This window comes from Hippopotamus amphibius, chromosome 15 (assembly GCF_030028045.1).
Source record: "Hippopotamus amphibius kiboko isolate mHipAmp2 chromosome 15, mHipAmp2.hap2, whole genome shotgun sequence".
Lineage (NCBI taxonomy): Eukaryota > Metazoa > Chordata > Mammalia > Artiodactyla > Hippopotamidae > Hippopotamus > Hippopotamus amphibius.
In genome coordinates, this window is record NC_080200.1 from 13,104,062 (window position 1) to 13,124,960 (window position 20,899).

At 42.6% G+C, this 20,899-nt stretch overlaps 1 protein-coding gene across 1 annotated transcript in view; it reads right to left on the reverse strand.

Moving 5' to 3' along the window:
• Nucleotides 1-8,348: 8,348 nt before the first annotated feature.
• ADGRE3 (adhesion G protein-coupled receptor E3) overlaps nt 8,349-20,899 on the reverse strand; it is a 67,283-nt gene continuing 54,732 nt past the window's right edge. The window contains 8 exon segments of the mRNA XM_057708304.1: nt 8,349-8,388; nt 11,031-11,125; nt 16,441-16,609; nt 18,152-18,243; nt 18,466-18,532; nt 19,027-19,262; nt 19,538-19,735; nt 20,268-20,435. Of these exon segments, the coding sequence (XP_057564287.1) occupies nt 8,349-8,388; nt 11,031-11,125; nt 16,441-16,609; nt 18,152-18,243; nt 18,466-18,532; nt 19,027-19,262; nt 19,538-19,735; nt 20,268-20,435 (1,065 nt within the window).

Genomic DNA, 20,899 nt, shown 5'->3' on the forward strand with positions numbered 1-20,899 from the left:
CAACAGAAATGCATTGTCTCACAGTTCTGGAAGCTGGAAGTCTGAGATCAAGGTATTGGCATGGTTGGTTTCTGGTGAGCCCTCTTTCCTTGGCATATAGATGGCTGTCTTCTTTCTGTGTCTTCACATGGTCTTTCTTTTGTAAGTGTCTGTGTCATAATCTCTTCTATTTTTTCTTTTTGTTTTTAAACATTACTGTTTTTTTAATTAATTAATTAATTTATTGGCTGTGTTGGGTCTTCGTTGCTGCACACAGGCTTTCCCTAGTTGTGGTGAGCGGGCGTTGTGGCTTGTGGGCTTAGTTGCTCCGCAGCATGTGGGATCTTCCTGGAGCAGGGATCGAACCTGTGTCCCCTGCATTGGAAGGCGGATTCTTAACCACTGTGCCACCTAGGAAGTCCCTCTTCTTCTTTCTTTTTTAAAAAATTACTTATTTACTTTTGGCCGCACTGCACAGCTTGCGGGATCTTAGTTCCCCGAACAGGGATTGAACCCAAGCCCCTGCAGTGAAAGCGCTGAGTCCTAACCACTGGACTGCCAGGGAATTCCCAATCTCTTCTTCTTTTAAGGACACCAGTCATATTGGATTAGAACCCACCCTGATAACTTCAATTAGCTTAATTATCTTTTTGAACATCTTATTTCCAAAGTCTTCACATTCTGAGGTGCTGGGGGTTAGGACTTCAACATGTGAACTTTGGTGGGGGGGACACAATTCAGCCTGTAACTCCCACTAAATGCCAGACACACCTCTCCTCAGTCACTGTCAATCCCTTTAGGCAATCCCTGCATTTGTATCCAGGGGTGGGCACAAATCAGTCAATTTATTGATCAACAAGTGCCTTTGACAGAGAGCAGAATCATTCTTTTTTTTTTTTTTTTTTTTTTTTAGTTTTTTTTTTGGCACACGGGCTTAGTTGCTCCGTGGCATGTGGGATCTTCCTGAAGCTGGTATCGAACCCGTGACCTCTGCATTGGCAGGCGGATTCTTAACCACTGCGCCACCTAGGAAGCCCGAGCAGAATCATTCTTGTTTTGACTGAGAACAGGTGGTTAAGGCAAGGATGCTCAGAGCAGGGGAAGCAGTGGGAGTGGGGGATTGGCATTCATTTCACTTCCTGTTCCCTCTGTACTTGTCTCCTCCCACCTCCACACCTGCCCCCAACTCATCAGTATCGAAGCTAACACTCCATAAAGCCCATAGACTGCAGTGTGAGTGGGCATCCTGTTCTAAGCACCTCCACCCAGGGGACCATTGGCCCAAGCAGCTGTTTATCTGGGGTCAGGGGAAGTTCCCCCATCTCAGAAGAGGAAACTTCAGTTTCCTCCAATATGTGTGTTGAGAAATGGGGAAGCAGGGGTGCTGTGGTCACATCTCTGAGTCATGCTGTGGGGGAATGGTCTATAGTGGAACTGTTCCAAACCTATCTCCCTTCTGCATCTATCACGATTGTCTAATTTCAGGTAGGGAGGAAAATTTGAAGGAGTTCCTCTTTACCACTTTGGGCCCAGGGGACAAACGGGTGGGCATTTTTGGTGGTTAAAAATTAGCCATGATTTATCAAGCATATATTGTGCACTAGATAGACGGAGTAGCTCTCATTTAATCTTCACGATGATTCTGTGGGGTTGGAATAATTACCAACTCTATTTTATAGGTGGGAAAACTGAGGCCCAGAGGAGTCTCATGGCTCATCCATTGTCATTTAGTGGATAAATGGCAGAGCTGGTATTTGGACTCAGTCTGTGCCTCCAGGGGTTGATCTGTCTCTGCATTACCTACTGCCTTTCAAGACACTGTCTGTAAACCTGAATTATCCCTGAAAACTCTAACCTCATAGCTCTTGCCTCAGCTCACAGTTATAGGAAAGCAACAACATGATGTGGTAGAACAGCCACCTTGGGCTGAGGTAGGAGAGCAGGAGTTGGGTTCTGGATCTGTTGATGATCATCTGTGTGGCTCTCCTGGGGCTATTATGATAATGCAGGTGAGGGGCGATGGGGACCAGGGAGCTAATTGTGAAGGCAAGAACAATTCTGGATCTATTGTGAAGATACAGCTAATGGGATTTGCTGATGAATTGGAAGCTGGGTGTGAGAGAAAGAGAAGACTAAAGAATGACTCTAAGGTTTTCGGCTTAAGTAATAGGAAAGAAGGAATTATCGTTACTAGAAATGGGGAAGAAAAAATGCTTTTGCAGACATGTTTATTTTTTTATACATCTTTATTGGAGTACAATTGCTTTACAATGTGGTGTTAGTTTCTGCTGTACAACAAAGTGAATCAGCTATAAGTATACATATATCCCCATATCCCCACCCTCTTGAACCTCCCTCCCACCTTCCCTATGCCACCCCTCTAGGTCATCACAGAGCACTTCACTGATCTCCTTGTGCTATGCAGCAGCTTCCCACTAGCTATCTATTTAACATTTGGTAGTGTATATTTGTCAATGCTACTCTCTTACTACGTCCTAGCCTCTGCATCACCCAACCACCCCCCCCCGCCCCCCGGCACCGTGTTCTCAAGTCCCAAACAAAACAATTAAATTTAGGTGGTTCATGAACTTCTGTCGACTTCTAAGAACTTCACTTGGGTTAAGGATAGAATCTTGTGTGTGGTAGTTGTGGTCATATGTGCTTATATCCTTGGTCCTCACATTTTAAGTGACTTCTGATGGCCAGCAGCTGCCACTGGAAACCACCATATCTGGCAGGTGGCAGGTGAGAAGTGTCGGGGGAAAATGCTTCCTGGAATAACTCTCAATGAAAGCTTGAACTTGGTGTACCCATGCCCCAGCTCCCTCACCCCTCAGGTGAGATGCATATTCCCAAGAGATTGCCCACAGGTTCCCCACCCCCCCCAACCCTTACCACTGGGATTAAGCTCCCATCTTGTATTGGCTGCTTTCCTTCCCCTGATTCACTTCTTTTTTTTTTTTTTAATAAATTTATTTATTTATTTATTTTATTTGTTTATTGGCTGTGTTGGGTCTTCGTTGCTGCACATGGGCTTTCTCTAGTTGCGAGGAGCAGGGGCTACTCTTCATTGTGGCGCATGGGCTTCTCATTGCAGTGGCTTCTCTTGTTACAGAGCATGGGCTCTAGGTGCATGGGCTTCAGTAGTTGTGGCTCACAGGCTCTAGAATGCAGGCTCAGTATTTGTGGCACTCGGGCTTAGTTGCTCTGTGGCATGTGGGAATCTTCCCAGAGCAGGGCTTGAACCCATGTCCTCTGCAGTGGCAGGCAGATTCTTAACCACTTCGCCACCTAGGAAGTCCCCACTTCTTTTTTTAAAAAGTTAATTAATTAATTAATTGGCTGCATTATGTCTTCCTTGCTGCACAAGGGCTTTCTCTAGTTGTGGCAAGAAGGGCTACTCTTTGTTGCGGTGTGCGGGCCTCTCATTGTGGTGGCTTCTCTTGTTGCAGAGCATGGTCTCTAGGCATGGGCTTAGTTGCTCTGAGGCACGTGGGATCTTCCCAGCCCAGGGATCCGATCTGTGTTCCCTGCACTGGCAGATGAATTCTTAACCACTGTACCACCAGGGAAGTCCCCCCGATTCACTTCTTTGCACTCTTGCTAGTGTTCCCTGGAATCACCTCCAAAATAAATTGCTTGCGTTAGAATCCTTGTTTCAGAGTTTGCTCTTGGGAGAGCCCAAATGAAGACACTATGGGACAGGAGAAGATGAAATTGCAACCTGATTCTGGTTTTTCTGGGACTGAGGGTTTACTGGGATGCAGGATTTTAGTGCCAAATCTGGGAAAGTCCTGGGCAAACAGGGATGAGTTGACCACCCTTATAGGAGGACAGGGTGGCATTAGAGAAGCCAAGAGAAGAGAATGCTTCAAGAAGGAAAGAGGATAATGTGCATGTAGATAAAAATCATCACAGTGTACACCTTAAATATGTACACATTTTGTTTGTTAATTATATCTCAATAAAGCTGGGAAAAAACCCCTAAAAATACTTGATTGTCAAAAAAAAAAAAAAAAAAAAAAAAGAAGAAGAAAAGAAAAGAAAAAAAAAAGAAACAGGAATTCCCTGGTGGTGCAGTGTTAAGAATCCACCTGCCAGTGTAGGGGACATGGGTTCAAGCTCTGGTCCTGGAAGATCCCACATGCCGTGGAGCAACAAAGCCTGTGCACCACAACTACTGTGAATGCACTCTGGAGCCTGCGAGCCACAACTACTGAGCCCATGTGCCACAACTACTGAAGCCTAGAGCTCATGCTCCACAAGAGAAGCCACCGCAGTGAGAAACTGTGCACCACAACGAAGAGTACTCCCCGCTCATGGTAACTAGAGAAAGCCTGCGTGCAACAACAAAGACCTGACTCGGCCATTAAATAAAAATAAGTAAATTAAAAAGAAAAAGACTAGCCTGAAAAGCCAAAAATATTTACTACCTAGCCCTTGAAGAAGAAGAAGAAGAAGAAGAATAAGGAGGAGGAGGAGGAGGAGGAAAAGGAGGAGGAGGAAGGAGTGAAATGCGACTCAAAAGGTCAAATTAGAAAAGATGTAGAAGCAGTCAGTGAACTGAGCACTGAGGAAGCATTTGGAACGTTGAGTCATTTTTGGGTGTGTTGGAAGCAGAAATCAGACTGCAGCGGGCTGAGCAGTGAGGGGTGGGAGGAAGTGAGGACAGCAGAGCGTAAACAACTTTTTGAGAATTTTAGCTATGAAAAGAAAGAGATAGAATGGTTATTGTAGCAGGGAGAACTGGGGTGGAAGAGACCTGTACCTGCTTCCTCCCTACTCTTCCAACCCCTATCCCCAGTTATTCCCACAGCAGATCTTCTGGGTCTCCAAGACTGATTGTTTTCCTTCATGATTTTCACCTTTTGGCATTTTGCTCTTTTTTTTTTTTGAGATATTTATTCCAAATAGTTTATTTATTTATTTATTTATTTTTATTTGGTTTTGCCTGGTCTTAGTTGCAACAGGCAGACTCCTTAATTGTGGCACATGGGCTCCTTCATTGGGGCAGGTGGGCTTCTTAGTTGCAGCTCAAGGGCTCCTTAGTTGTGGCACATGGGATCCTTAGTTTCGGCATGCATGTGGGATCTAGCTCCCCCACCAGGGATGGAACCTGGGTCACCTGCATTGGGGGTGCAGAGTCTTAACCATTGCATCATCAGGGAAGTCCCCACATGGTCTTTTTTTTTTTTTAAGCTCTTTATTGGAGTATAATTGCTTTACACGGTTGTGCCAGTTTCTGCTGTACAACAAAGTGGATCAGCTGTATTTATACATATATCCCCATATCCCCTCACTCCTGCAATGGCTCTTAACAATGATCACCCTCTTCTTTAATTCATCAAGTAAAATTCATCTTTTTATTAATTTCTTTTTTTATTTAGTTCCATAGTACATTTTGGTGCTATACTTGAATCTCTGCATTCTTCTTTTTCTGTTATTCTTATTTAAAGTTGTTGTCTGTCTACTCCAGCAGCTCGATTTTGCTGGATAACAATTATGTTGGACCATCCTCTTTTCAGCTATTGGGGCCTCTCATGGGCTGTCACTTTTCTTTGGGGTTCATATTTAGGGGTTGAGAACTCTAAGTGGTGACAGTTTTCCAAGGGAAGAAAGGAGATGGATTCTTCACCCCAGGGGGTCCATGTGTGCACTAGGCAGGTGTGCAGAGGTGTCTCCTTGCTCCTCTCTTCTAGATTCAGAAGCAGAGCTCCTTTTGGCGTTCTGGGGAGCCAGATGGATCAGACACACACACACACACACACACACACACACACACACAGGAGTGATGCTGACCTTATCCCAGGAGATCCGTGGACCCTGGTGGGTCAGACTCTTCAGAGCATTCTTCAGCTTATCTTGTAACTTTCCACCTGGTGCATGGAGGAGACAGTTCAACCCAAGATTTCCCTTTGACGATTCCCCCAGAGATATCACTCTCATGCTCACCCAGCTGCCACAAGTCCCAGCAGACTTTTGGTTCAAAGAGGCAGACACACTAAGGTAGAGAGTGGAGGGGAACTGAGACATGTGCAGGTGGCCATTTTCCTAGAACCTTCCATCTCTATTGTGGGTGCCAGCAAACTATAGCTTGGGGGTGAGATGTCAAATCCTTCCTGCAGCCTGTTTTTGTATGGCCAGTGAGCTAGGGATGGTTTTCACATTTTTAAAGTGATATACACATATATCACTTTACACATATATCACATAAGTGTATTTATGTCTGTCTATTCTATCATCTATCATCTATCTATCTATCTATCTACCTACCTACCTACCTACCTACCTATCAATCAATCTATCTATCTATCTATCTATCACTATATAGCCTGAAAAGTCTAAAATATCTGGCTTTTTACAGGAAAAGTTTGCTTATCCATCTTTAGCATATTAAAAAATATTTATTTATTTATTTGGTTGCACTGGGTCTTAGTTGCAGCAGGTGGCCTCCTTAGTTGTGGCTCACAGGCTCCTTAGCATATATATGGGATCTTGTTCCCTGACCAGGGATTGAACCCAGGACCCCTGCATTGGGCTTGCAGAATCTTTTCACTGCGCCACCAGGGAACTCCCTATCTTTAGCATATTTAAATGCCACTGAGGAATGTGAGGCTGTGAGAGAAGTGGAAGACCCAGGAGAGAGAGGAGGTGATCAATGGAGAAAGGTCCCCAAAGAGGCAGGAGGGGACAAGATCCAAAGCACAGAGAAGGAGGTTAGTTTTAAACAAGAGGAGGGACCCCTGTGCCATTGTGGAAGAATGGAGGAGATGAACATCAATGGGGGAAGGAATCAAGGATGAGTATGGATATGGGTATATTCATAAGGGATGTCAGAAGTTTGAGGGAGTTTCCATCAGCTGATGTTTATTTTCTCTGTGAAGTAGGAGACAAGGTCTTCTACCTTATATAGAGAAAGAGGATGCAGATTGAAGAAAGAACTGAAAAACTGGAACCCCCCATGTGGGGAAGTTGACAAGGGGTAGGAAGAGTGAGTTCCAAGTAGCCCAGAAGGCCTTATTTAGACCAGAAAGCACACATTTGTAATGGCTCCTAGCTAAGTGATTCTGGGATCTCACTGCCTTGATGGAGAGTGGAGAACAGACATGGTTGGTTTGTAAGGAAGGATGCTTTGGACTGCAAGTACCTGACCCCAGTGGCTTAACAAAAGGAGTTTGTCTTACATATGAAAAAGTTCAAGGGTTGGTTCAGCAATCCAACAATGTCATAAAAGCCCAGATTATTTCTATCTTTTCACTTTTCCATCCTTAGTATTTCCATAATATCTTCTCTCCAAGCCTCATATTATTATATGACAGCAGCTAAGTCTAGGAAGTAATAGGCAAGCTCTCCTTGAATTTGTGTTTATTTTTATCAAGGAGAAAATATATGTCCCCGTAGGTGTTTCTTGTGTCTCTGTGGCTAGAATTGGTCCAAATGCTCATCCTAAATCATTTGCTAGCAAATAGGAATAAGATCGTCATGGTTAGTTTATATCAAGTTTTCTCAACCTCAGCACTACTGATATTTAGGGATGGATAATTCTTTGCTGTATATGTGTGTGGGGGGCCTGTCTTGTGTATTGTAGGATGTTTAGCAGCATCCTGGGCATCCATCGCTTAGATGCCAGTAGGATCCCATTTGCCCCAGTCATGACAACCAAAATAGTCTCTAGACATCGCCAAATGTCCCTAATGGTGGGGATAAATCACTTTCAGTTGGGAATCACTGGACTTAGACCAATCTCAACTGACCCTTGTACCCACATACATTGCTGTCCCAAATACAAAAACAATCAGGGTTCTGTTAATAAGGAACATGTGATGGTGGTGATGGCTGTTGAGTAGACAGTGCCTGCCGTGATTGGATCAGTCCTGGATTTGGGTTTTCCCAGCTAGGTATGGAATCAGAATAAGGAAGCAAAGGTGTTGAAAGCATGGGAGAGAATCATTTGACATGGTTGATCACGAGATTTAGCCTGGATAAGAAAGGAGGTACAGATGATGGTTTGGAAGAAGCTGATGGTTTGAGAGACTAGATGAGTGTAAAGAGCAAGTTTAGGATGCGAGAGTAAGAAGTTGAAAAAGGCTTCTTCATTTACAAAAAGTCCGGAGAATATTTGCAGTGGCCATGATTTGGGTATCCGGGAACAAGCATTTACGGGACATATCATAGTGAAGAGAAATCCAATTGAACACACATTTATTGAGAGCCCATTTTGCAGAACAAACACTTCAGGAGGTAAAGGTTAAGCATTTCTTCTCCAGGAATGACATGTATAATGATTCTCCTTGTGCCCACCTTCATTCTTCATGATGCCAACCAGATCCACATGTATGATTTTCCATGAGTAACTGAATGTTCTAGTTTTAGCATTTTCTCTTCACTTGTCCTGGAAAACAGCCCCCCACCCAAGATGTTTAGATTAAAGGTAGATGTAAGGATAAAACAAACAAACAAATGAACAAACAACAACAACAAAACAGAAAGAAACAGCAGGAGTGGTTTAAAGCCAGGAAGCTCCATTCAGCAGGCAAGGATGGCATGATATCCTAGCATTTTGGAATCCTAGGACAAGTGTGGCCTTCTTTAGCTTACAGTGGGAGGACTTCTCAAAAATCCAGGATGAAGAATTCTTTTTTTGAAAAAAAAGTTTGGGTATAGTATCCCACTCTAGAATTTCGGCTCCCTGGATGTTGGTTTTTGTCCATAAAGAAAGGCTAGACCAGAAAGAGAAAGACAAATACTGTATGCTAACTCATATATATGGAATCTAAAAAAAATGGTACTGATGAACCCAGTGACAGGGCAAGAATAAAGATGCAGATGCAGAGAACGGACACGAGGACACAGGGTAGGGGTGGTGTGGTGCAAAGGGGAAGCTGGGACGAAGTGAGAAAGTTGCATTGATGTAAATACACTACCAAATGTAAAGTAGTAGCTCGTGGGAAGTTTCTGCATAACATAGGTAGATAAACTCGATGATTGGTGATGACTTGGCTGAGATAAGGAGGGTGGGAAGGAGTCATGGGAGGGAGGGGATATGGGGAAATATGCGTAAATACAGCTGATTCACTTTGTTGTACCACAGAAACTGGCACAACAGTGTAAAGCAATTATACTCCAATAAAGAGCTTTAAAAAAAGAAAGAAAGAAAGAAAGAAAGAAAGAAAGAAAGAAAGAAAGAAAGAAAGAAAGAAAGGAAGGAAGGAAGGAAGAAAGAAAGAAAGAAAGAAAGGCTAGACTCTACGCTCCTTGAAGGCAGGTACTTTTTTGATCTTGTTGCTTTTTGTATATCCACTGCCTACTATAGTGTCTTATGTATTGCAGAACTCAACAAATACTCTCTTTGCCCCCCACAAGCTACAGCTTGGTTTAGAAGCCTCAAGCTCCACAGAGGAATAAATATCTCCTATAGCAGCCCATGAGGATAGGAGTTCCTGAGTCAGTGATAAGAGTCACTGTGTGTAGGAAGTCCAAAGCTATGTCTTCCCTCCTGGTATTTATGGTTCATTCACAGAATTTCCTGTCCAGTCAGGCATATGACTTTTCCCATAGACAGTATTCCTTGGTTATACAACTGACTTTCCAATGTTATCAAGTGTCTGGGGGAACAGAGATAGAAAATTAATCCAAGATCAAATTTGTCCATAAAGGACAAAGGGTTTTTTTTTTTAAGCTTTTTACTCATACTGTGTGCCTAAAAAGAAGAAAAGCTTCAGAAATTCTTTTAATTAAAGCAAATATATTTCTTAAATGTAGCTATATATAAAATACATTATAAATATATTATGTGTGCTTCCCTCTTAAAAGATATACTCATTCAATTTCTACAATGTTAAGCAATAATGATGATGATAAAATAATAATAATAATAATAATAAAAAGTTTTCTTATTCATTGTGGAGAACCAGCAGCTGGCATGCTGGCAGCTTAATTATTTTGGATTATCTGGGAAACACTTCCAAGATCGCAGACAATGGTTAGCACCTACCACAATTTTACTCTTATTGAGAATGAGTAAGCTTAATACTTATAAAAGAATTTTTCAATCAGCTGACATGACTGCCCTAAAACTTTTTAGCTGGTTCCACTTCCCTCTTGGTCCTTTTGGAAAGATTTAGAATGAATTCCCCTTCCCTCCCTCCAATAAGGAATAGATGTTTCTTCAGTGACCTCAATACTTCCACTGCTGAGGAAAATCCCATATTTTCTCAAGAAGTGTAGAAGACAAGGTACCAGAAATTTCTCAATTTTTGTTTAGTTTAAAAATAACATTCTAAGGCTCTTTGGCTAGCAGATGTGGTAAGCATGTACATGGGAGGCATAAAACCAAATGAGATTGGGAGAATTTTTATGGATTTTGGGCTTTGGAGTCCATCTGGCTCATCTAGTGACATACCTCCTTACAGGTATGTTCTCTCACTTCTCTAAAAGAGCAATTAGGGGACAACTGTGGAGAGAAGTCTCAGACAGTGCTGGGAGCTTATTCCTTGGTGTCACTGATCCTGAGTTAGCTCAATGGAAGAACAGACGAAAACCAGCAACCTAGTTGCAGAAAGGTTCCCTTTCTAACAGGACCATTTCCTCTCCCAGGAAGGTCCCATAATCACATGCACTTCTCTATAATTATGTAGAGCATCTGGGGTGGGGTTCCTCTCCTGGATCCCTTTCTGTGGCATCCACTAACTCCATGGGGCTCAAGTCCACCTCTCTTTGAGACAGTGAGATTTCAGGCAATGCTCACCACTCTGCTATGTCTATGATTATTTCTCCCTAAAGTAGTCTACGTTAGATGGTAGTGGTGCTGGTGATGTTTTGGCCGCACTTTGAATGACAAGAATATGTACAACAGCCAGCTTAAGCACTGTTATTGGGCAAGAAGGAGTCACTGGGAAACAATATGTTGGGAATGAGGAATGCAAACCAGGTTAGCAGGAAAAGAACTCTTCTCCATACCCTGCAAGAATGGGAGCTTGTACTAAGACAAGGAGAGGAAGTTTGGGGTGTCAAGGGGTGAAACCTTAGAATAAGTCACAAGTCTTCTTACCTCACTGGGTTTTGAGTCAGGACCAAATCTGCTGGAAAGTGTATGAGTCTCAGACTCAGATTTAGATTTGATGATCTCACCAAACCACTTTCGGACCTGGAACATCAAAGGAAATACCAGGATTGTTTTTGTTAACAATGGAGAAGAGAAAAGTCAGTGAGTTAGGAAAAGGATAGAGACATTATGTAAAAGCTTTTCCTGCAAAATGTGGTATAGGCATACAACAGAATGTTATTTAGCCTTAAAAAGGAATAAAATTCTGACGCATGCTATACCATGGGTGAAGCTGGAAGGCACTGCTTTGAATGAAATACATGAACCAGACACAATAGGACAAATATCGTATGATTCCACATGAATGAGATCCTTATAATAGTCAAATTAATTGAGACAAAAAGTAGAATAGTGGTTACCAGGGGCTTGGCAGGGGAGAATGGGGCCTTATTGTTTAAGGGTTACAGTTTGGAATGATAAAAAAAAGTTCTAGAATGGATGGTGGTGATGGTTGCACGACAATGTGAACGTGCTTAATGCCACTGATCTGTGTGCTTAAACATGGTAAAAATGATAAATTTTGTTATGTATACTTTATCACAATAATTTTTTCATTTGTTGTAGAAAATTAACAAAATATGCATATTCCAAAGAAGAAAATAGAAGTCACACGCAGTTCCTCAATCTAGCGAAAAATCACTGACCGTATTTTGGTGGTATCCTTCCATGTGTCTTGGTTTGGGGTCCCCCAGAGGCAGACCCTGAGACAAGCGTTCAAGTGTAAAGAGTTCATTTGAAGGGTGATCCCAGGAAATACCAGTAGATCAGTGGGGAACTGAGATAGGGAAGGGAAGGCAGCTAATAAAGGATGCATACTCCTTTCTGCTGTGGACAGCTGGGGTTCAGTGCCATTGGGGGGCTCTGGAGACAACAGAGGACACACCTTAGTCATCCCACCTCAGGGAAAAGGGAGCTGGGGCATCTGTCTACCAGCTCTCATCAGTCATTGGTTGATGACTGCTCTCAAGGGCCATTACTCTCCGGAATCCCCTGTGTATGAACTAGGCATGTCCTGTGGGCAGTAAGAAGCCCACAGGCATGGAGTCACAGGTGTTTACAATAAGCAACCTGGGGCATGTAGAATAGGATGCCAAAGGGATAAGAGAGGGCCATCAACAGCATCTGCTACACCAAGGTTTCCAACTTTAGCACTACTGACATTTTGAATTGGGTCATCCTTTGTAGTGGGGGCTATCTTGCGCACTGTAGGATGTTTAGCAATATCTCTGACCTCTACCCACTAAATGCCAGTAGTACCCCTCCCCCTAGTTGTGACAATCAAAAATGTCCCCAGACACTAATAAATGTCTCCCCCCAAGGGTGGCAAAATTGCTTGAGAATAATTGGTGCTTTTCCACATACGCTGTTAACCACACATAAATAAATATATAACAACAACATAAACAATGAATATTTATAGACATTATATAAACAAAATGGAACCCTTCTGGAGCTGTTTTGAAACTTGCTTTTTCACTAATATATATTTTTTATTTTATTATTATTTTTTAAAAATTATTTATTTATTTATTTATTTATTTATTTATTATTTTTTTTGGGGTACACCAAGTTCAATCATCTGTTTTTATACACATATCCCCGTATTCCCTCCCTTCCTTGACTCCCCGCCTTTCGAGTCCCCCCCACCCTCCCGCTCCCAGTCCTCTAAGGCATCTTCCATCCTCGAGTTGGACTCCCTTTGTTATACAACTTCCCACTGACTATCTATTTTACAGTTGGTAGTATATATATGTCTGTGCTACTCTCTCGCTTCGTCTCAGCTTCCCCTTCACCCCCTGCCCCCTCCCAAACCTCGAGTTCTCCAGTCCTTTCTCTGTATCTGCGTCCTTGTTCTTGTCACTGAGTTCATCAGTACCATTTTTAGATTCCGTATATGTGAGTTAGCATACAATATTTGTCTTTCTCTTTCTGACTTACTTCACTCTGTATGACAGACTGTAGTTCTATCCACCTCATTACATATAGCTCCATCTCATCCCTTTTTATAGCTGAGTAATATTCCATTGTATATATGTGCCACATCTTCTGTATCCATTCATTTGTTGATGGGCATTTCGGTTGCTTCCATGTCCTGGCTATTGTAAATAGTGCTGCAATAAACATTATGGTACAAGTTTCTTTTGGAATTATGGTTTTCTTTGGGTATATGCCCAGGAGTGGGATTACTGGATCATATGGTAGTTCTATTTGTAGTTTTTTAAGGAACCTCCAAATTGTTTTCCATAGTGGCTGTACCAACTTACAGTCCCACCAACAGTGCAGGAGAGTTCCCTTTTCTCCACACCCTCTCTAACATTTGTTGTTTCCAGATTTTGTGATGATGGCCATTCTGATAGGTGTGAGGTGATACCTCATTGTGGCTTTGAGTTGCATTTCTCTGATGATTAGTGATGTTGAGCATCTTTTCATGTGTTTGTTGGCCATCTGTATGTCTTCTTTGGAGAAATGTCTATTTAGGTCTTCTGCCCATTTGTGGATTGGGTTATTTGCTTTTTTGGTATTAAGCTTCATGAGCTGCTTGTATAACTAATATATTTTTTAAAAATTAAAAAATATTATTTATTAATTTTATTGATGTATAGTCAATTTCTAATGTGTTAGTTTCTGCTGTACAGCTAAGTGATTCAGTTATACATATGTATATGTATTCTTTTTCATATTCTTTTCCAATATGGTTTATTACAAGGTATTGAATATAGTTCCCTGTGCTATACAGTAGGTCTTTGTTGTCTATTTTATATATTAGTTTGTGTCTGCTAATCTCAAACTCCTATTTTATCCCTCCCTCCCCCTTTCTCTCTCTCCCGCTCTCTTTTTTTTCTGCTGCACTGTGAGACCTGTGGGATCTTAGTTCCCTGACCAGGGATTGAACCCTTACTCTCAGCAGGGAAAGCATGGAGTCCTAGACTGCCAGGGAATTCCCCCCCTCCCTCTCTTATTGTTCCCCTTTGGTAACCATACCTTTATTTTTTATGTCTGTTTCTGTTTTGTAAATAAGTTCATTTGTATCATATTTCAGATTCCACATATATTCACTAATATATTTTGAATATCCTCCCAGTCATAAAACATTCTTGTGCCTGGACAAAAATTAACATTTGACTGGTTTAAGCCTAGGCTCATCCTTTGTTCTCCAGGGAATGTCTGCTCTGTCAGCTCAGTTTCTTCCTCTCCTTTATCCTTGGAGGAGCTGTTCTTCCTTTCTCAGTTTGGTTATTTGGGCATGTAGATGCAGAGGGAGAGGGAGAGAAGAGGGAGGAAGAGGAGGAGAGGAGGGAGGGGAAGGAGGAGGAAGAGGAAAAGGAGGGGGAGGAGGAAGAGGAAGAGGAAGAAGAGTATCAGGAAAGAAAGAGTATCAGTCAGGACACATTTTGCTGCAGTAACAAACAACCTTGAAATCTTAGTGGCTGAGCTCAACAAAGCTCAGCTGGACTATGTATCTTCTTCATGGTATTTGAGAAGTACAAATAAAGAACTTGGGTGATTTTGTATTTCTCCTGGTTGCTGGAATATCTTTATTTGGCCATTGTACCTCTGGCCTGGACCATGTGGGTCCCAGTTTCATTGGGGTTTTAATCTTTTACATTATATTTAATAGTTGCATAGGATCCTGTTCTATAGATACGTGTAACTTAACTAAATCTAAGTGGAAGTATGTCAACATGGTTCAATAGTATACTGTAGGGTAGCATCTTGCCTGGGGTTCAATTCTAGCAGCAGCATGCTGTCTGTGTTACCCCTGAGTGCCCCTTAGTAAGGAACCATCTTAGAAGCTTATCTCAACAAGCCCAAAGCAGCCAGTATTTCCCAAGTGGCAGACATATGCTGTTTCTTTTGTTCAGCTGCAGACACATGAATTGACTTGTGTTTAGTAGCCATAGTGAATACAAAATATGTATCTTGAAAAACTGGAAGCTCACAGTGTGAGATGCCTCAGGAACTGAGATGAACTGGGGGAAGAGTACAAATAAGTCTTGTGCCTTGTGCTCACTTAGGTGCATGCATCCACCAAGAAGAGTTGCTTATAGTTTTCTTTGGCTGTACATGTAGATGGATGGATGGGTGGATGGATAGAAGAGTAGGTATAAGGACAGATAAGTGATTTAAAAAAATTAATTAATTAATTGGCTGCGTTGGGTCTTCATGGCTGCACAAAGGCTTTCCCCAGCTACGGAGAGCGGGCACCACTCTATGCTGCAGTGCATGGGTCTCTCACGGTGGTGGCCTCTCCTGTTGCAGAGCACAGGCTCTAGGCATGTGGGCTTCATCAGTTGCAGCTCTCGGGCTCCAGAGCACAGGCCCAGTAGTTGTGGCTCAGCTGCTCTGCGGCATGTGGGATCTTCCCAGCTCAGGGATTGAACTTGTGTCCCCTGCACTGGCAGGTGGACTCCCAACCACTGTGCCACTAGGGAAGCTCCAGATAAGTGATTAAGCAAACATAGCACAATGTTACTTACAGAATCTAGGTGATTGGTATGTGTGTGTTCACCACAAAATTCTTTCTTATATTTGAAAATGTTCATGATAAAATGTTGGAAAAACTATCCTACTGTGTAATTTCATTATAGAGCTATTAAAACATTGGTAGAGAGGCTATACCATACCATGGAAATGTGTTTAAGAATTCATGTTAAGTGATGTGGTAGATTGCTTTATTGATCTCAGTTATTCACTCTGTAGTAGTATTATATCCTGTTTTAGCTTCATGATGAATGGAGTGTTTTTCTCCCACTGATTTTGGACTTGAACATGGGACCTTATTTGGTCAATGAAATATTGGTGGAGGTGATGCAGACAGAATCACCTTGAAATGGCCTTGTTCCATAGGGCTTGCCTTCTTGCGATGTTGCCATTGTTATGAGAAGAACTTATGTTAGGGAGATGCTCCCCTTTATTCCAAGCCTCAGGGTCACAAAGAGCAGACCTGAACATGATCTGCATCCTGGAGCCAAGCCAAGCTGAGTCCAGCCAAGATCAGCTGAACCCCAATCAACCTGCAGACTCCAGAATGAGGAAAGTAAATATTTGTGTTTAAGCCATTGAGATTTTTGAGGTTGTTTGTTACATGGCAATAGATGACTATTACAAATGGGAAAGTTGAAGAGAAACATAGTATTTCTTTGACGTAGCAATTATTTACTTTCTGAAAGCCATTAATAAATTTATGTTTCTTACAATCAATAGCATCTCACAGTAGAGAAAATACAGGGACTGTTTACACACTACTCACAAGTGCATATGAAAACTTAGAGAACGTGGATTTGAATGTTCATTAAACTACATATCTCCGAATTTTTCTTAACTTTAAAACAGTAAAGAGAGAGGTCAACGTTTACCTGCTGGCTGAGGAGGCAGTAGACCAGGAAAATGAAGAATCCCTGAAGGCTATTGATGATGGTGAAGAGGTAACTTATGACATAGGCAGCTGGGCCCACCTGCAAGATGCCCAGACCCCACGTGCAGCCCAGGATGAAGAGCTGAGCTGTTGCTTTGAATGTCAGCATCCTGAGGGGAGTAATAATCGATAATGTGAAAAAGCTAGTAATGGACATGAACACTCCTACAGCATAGCTGTTAACGGTGAGGACTCTGGCGCTAGAATGCCTGGGTTTAAATCCAAGCCAGCACTAATTGTGTGAACTTGGGCAAGTTTCTTTGGCCTTCTTTCTTTTTCTTTCTTTTTTTTTGGCCATGCCACATGGCTTGGGAGATCTGTGTTCCCCAACCAAGGATCAAACCCAGGTCACAGCAGTGAAAGCGCTGAGTCCTAACCATTGCACCGCCAGGGAATGCCATAATTTTCTGTAAGTCAGTTTGCTAATCTTTATAATAGTCCTATTTCATAGGGTTGCTGCAAAGATTAAATGAGACCTTAACATACGTAAAGTATTTAGGACAGTATATAGAACAAAATTAGTACCATACACACGTAAAGCATTCTAAAACTGTGTAAAGATAAAGCTTTTAATCTCTCTCTCTATATAACATTTATAGATGGGGGGTCATATAATTTGCTATTCAAACAGGGAGGCTTTTGAGATCAAAAAGGGGTGCTATTCAGGGAACTATATTCAATATCTCATAATAGCCTATAATGGAAAAGAATCTGAAAAAGAAATATATATATATATATATATATATATATATATATATATATATATATATATAAATATAACTGAATCACTTTGCTGTACTCCTGAAACTAATACAACATTGTAAATCAACTATACTCCAATAAATAGGCATGATATTAATAATTACAATGCATCAGCAAACGTAAGCTGGGACCATCCCAGGCAAACTGAGATGTAAGGTCACCCTACTTATGGATCTATATATCCCTAATTCTAAAACATAAGATGGATGCTGCAAAATAAAAGAAATACCTGGAGTCCCCAATTTTTTGAAATATTATTATACAAAATATATTTTAACCTAAATCCTTCCCAAACCTATTGCCTCTCATGTTGTGTGGCAAAAACTGTTTTCTCCCACTCTCCTCTTTTTCCTTTTAGTGTTAGATCTTTTCCCTCTTTGAGATTTATCAAGGACACATGGCTACCCAGTTAGACTACATTTCCCCACTTCCCTTTCAGCTAGGTGTCACCCTGTGACCAAGGTCTAGCCAATGGGAATATGAGCAAATGTGGAATTTGCAACTTCCATGTTAACTCCTTCCCACCAGATGGGATACTGATAAAGAGAACATCCTAGGGGACGCTGGGGCAACAAAGTACAAAGAACTTGAGTCACTGTATCTCTCTGTGGAGCAGAGCTTCCCCCTTAGCTCTGGACTGTTCACCTCTGGTCTGTGGTACGAGAATGAAATAAACTTCTATTTCACTCCCTTTTTTTGGGTCACAGCAATTTAGCCTGTACTCTAGTGAATACAGCTTCTGATTGACTGCGACAGTGGAAGATGGTAGTGGTCTTGCGAGTCCTTAGAGCCTAGTTGTGGGGTGCACGTCTGTGTGGATATGTAGGAGGGACCAGTAGGAAGTGAGTATAGGAAAAGGGGGTTAGAAAATACCACTTGCCTCCTCTTACCTTATATTCTGGATGGTTGACACTTCACTGTTGAGGGAGGAAAGTTTTCTTTTCAAAATCCAAAGAACCAAGAGAAAAAATACAAAATTCACCTGCAGGAATGACACAGACCGTGTGGAAAAAAAGTTAAAATGTACCGTGTCCACTGTAAATTGTACACAACACCTACCTCCCTGCTCATGGGTTTGAACTGGTAGCAGGGGGAAAAAAATCAAACCATACAACTGAGAAAATATATGTCCCTTATGCTATCTTGCACCCATGTTTGGTGCTTCTTCTTAGATCAGGAACATCAGAGCCACATATTTACTCACACAGATTATGGCACAGACGGGGCCGAGGAAAGCCCAAATGAATTCCTGGTGCAGGTGGAGCCAGCAGCTGGGAACAATGGGAAAAGGGACACAGAGAGATCAGAGAAATCACATGAAATGGATATGAAATGACACCTTTTCCTAACAGAGAACTTTCCCAACGTCTCTTAAAAATGTCAGCTGACAATGAAGGCTTTGATTGTTCACTACCATGTGTTACTGCTACATTAAATGTTTTACAAGCACAGTCTTGTTAAATTTTCACACCAGTACTGTGAGGGGGGGACCATGGAGATGACCATTATCCCCATTTCACTAATGAGGAGATTGAGAATTAAGGACTTGAGGTCACAAATTATGGGAGGGATAAAGCTGGGACCTAACTGCAAAATTCTCTCCTTCCAGAGACTTTTACATCCTCTTCCCTGCCTCACTGGGAAAGAGGTTAGAGCCCTTAACACTCAAGGGGAAAGTAGAGTACACTTTATGTGAATATCCCACTCATCACCATCAACACTGCCTTCAAATCTGTCCATGGCACAGGGTGAGAGTCAAGCTCACCGATCAGGTGTTCCATAAAGATGGGGCCTGGATGCTGCAGAAATGGCCACAATCACAGCTGGGACTCCATAGCCCACTGGGAACATGAGCCACTTCATGAACCTGTTGACACTGGAGTAGTTGACCACCGTCAGGTTGCGTGCAGTGAGGAAGAGGTGCAGGCCCTCCAGCAGCATCCAGGTGAAGGAGGCCAGGTAGAGGTAGTGTAAGGCACCCGCAATGATGGCACACAGCACCTGGGTGAGGGGGAAGGTGTCACCAGGAGGGACTGTCAGGGTAGAGCATGGTTCCGGGACCTCTCCTTTGTACTGGCATTGAGTTCAGAACACCTGGTATTAGACTGAGCTCATTGAAAGTAAAGGTGGCTGATAATCAACGCCAGCACTGCTCACCTTGGCACCTCTCCCTCAACCTTCCTCTGGGACCCAAGGCTATTTTATTAAGGTGTCCAGTGCAGCATGGCTCCATGAACTCAGGGCAGGGCAAGGGTATTCTGGGACAGTATAAGTACCTTGATCTCAGTTCTGTCGATGGCTGTTAGGAAGAGCAGGTGAGCCAGGAAGAGGCAGAGAGAGAGCTGCAGGTGGAGAGAGGTGCTGATGTTCTGTATGGCTTTGCACAGCAGGAAGGTGAGGGCCGCCAGGAGGAGGCACAGCAGAGAGAGGCTCAGCCCCACGTAGGTGATCACAGTCAGTGCGGGATCCTCCTTCTGGGACCCAGCAGAGAGGAGATCACAGTCACACTTTCCTGCTCTGGGATTATACTCCCTACTCCTTGGAATGTGGCATCCCAAACATAGGCAGGCCACCTCCATCTCTGCAAGGAGGGGAGGGGTGCAGGACTTCCTGTGTGCTGTCACCTAGCCTATGTCATCAGTAAGTCCTCTGACCCCACCTCTAGGATATGTGTCCAGTCTGACCTTCTCTCACCATCCCTGCTGCCTCCACCCACCTATTCTGTACATTTCATATAAATGGAATCCTACAATATGTGGTCCTTGGTGTCTAGCGTCTTTCGCTCAGCATGATATTTTTGAGATTCATCCACATTCTAACACTACTGACAATATTCAAATTTCAGCTTCAATAGTTAATTCTCCTCCGACCACTCTATCTAAAGCAGCACACCTCTGCAATCACTCCAGACAGTTGCTCTTTTAAAATTTTCTTTATAGCATGTATGGCCACCTAGCAGGGCCTCTTTTGAGGATTAGCTGGAGGAATTCAATGTTTATATCATACCTGGTTGTGGAAGGCCATGAGGACAGCAAAACTGGACAGGTGAGTGGAACTGCATATAGTGTGAGTCTCGTTTGTTTCTTTCAGGTCACAGCCATCGGTGGACCAGCGGCTGCCCTCCTTTGTGTCTTTCCAGTAGACGCAGAAGACCTTTTTGATTTTGGGCTTCATCTGAAAATAGAACAGGCTCATCATGTCCTTATTTGGGAGGGAAAACTCTGAGTGTCAGTATATGCTGGTGGGGTGCAAAGAGGTGACACCATAGGTTAGGAGACATCAGATGATTTCTGTTTTAAGTGAAGAGAATGACCACCAGGAACCTGCCCACGTAGTCCCAACTCTATTGGGATTCCACGTAACAGAAAACAAACCCATCTCTCTCTGGGAGCCAGGATTTTACAAGATGTCATTGGTGTTAAGACTTTATCCTCCACCATGGGAGTCAAATAAAAAAGAGTATAAGGCTCACCGAATTGATGTGATCTCTTCACATCAGTTCTGCCCTGGCCTCTTACAACACAATAATTGCTTGGGTGATGACAGGGGTAGTGTAGGGAAGAAACATCAACAGGAGAGGGAATAAAGTTAGTTTTCCAGCTCTCTCTTTTTTTGTCCCAAGGATGTCCATAGCATCA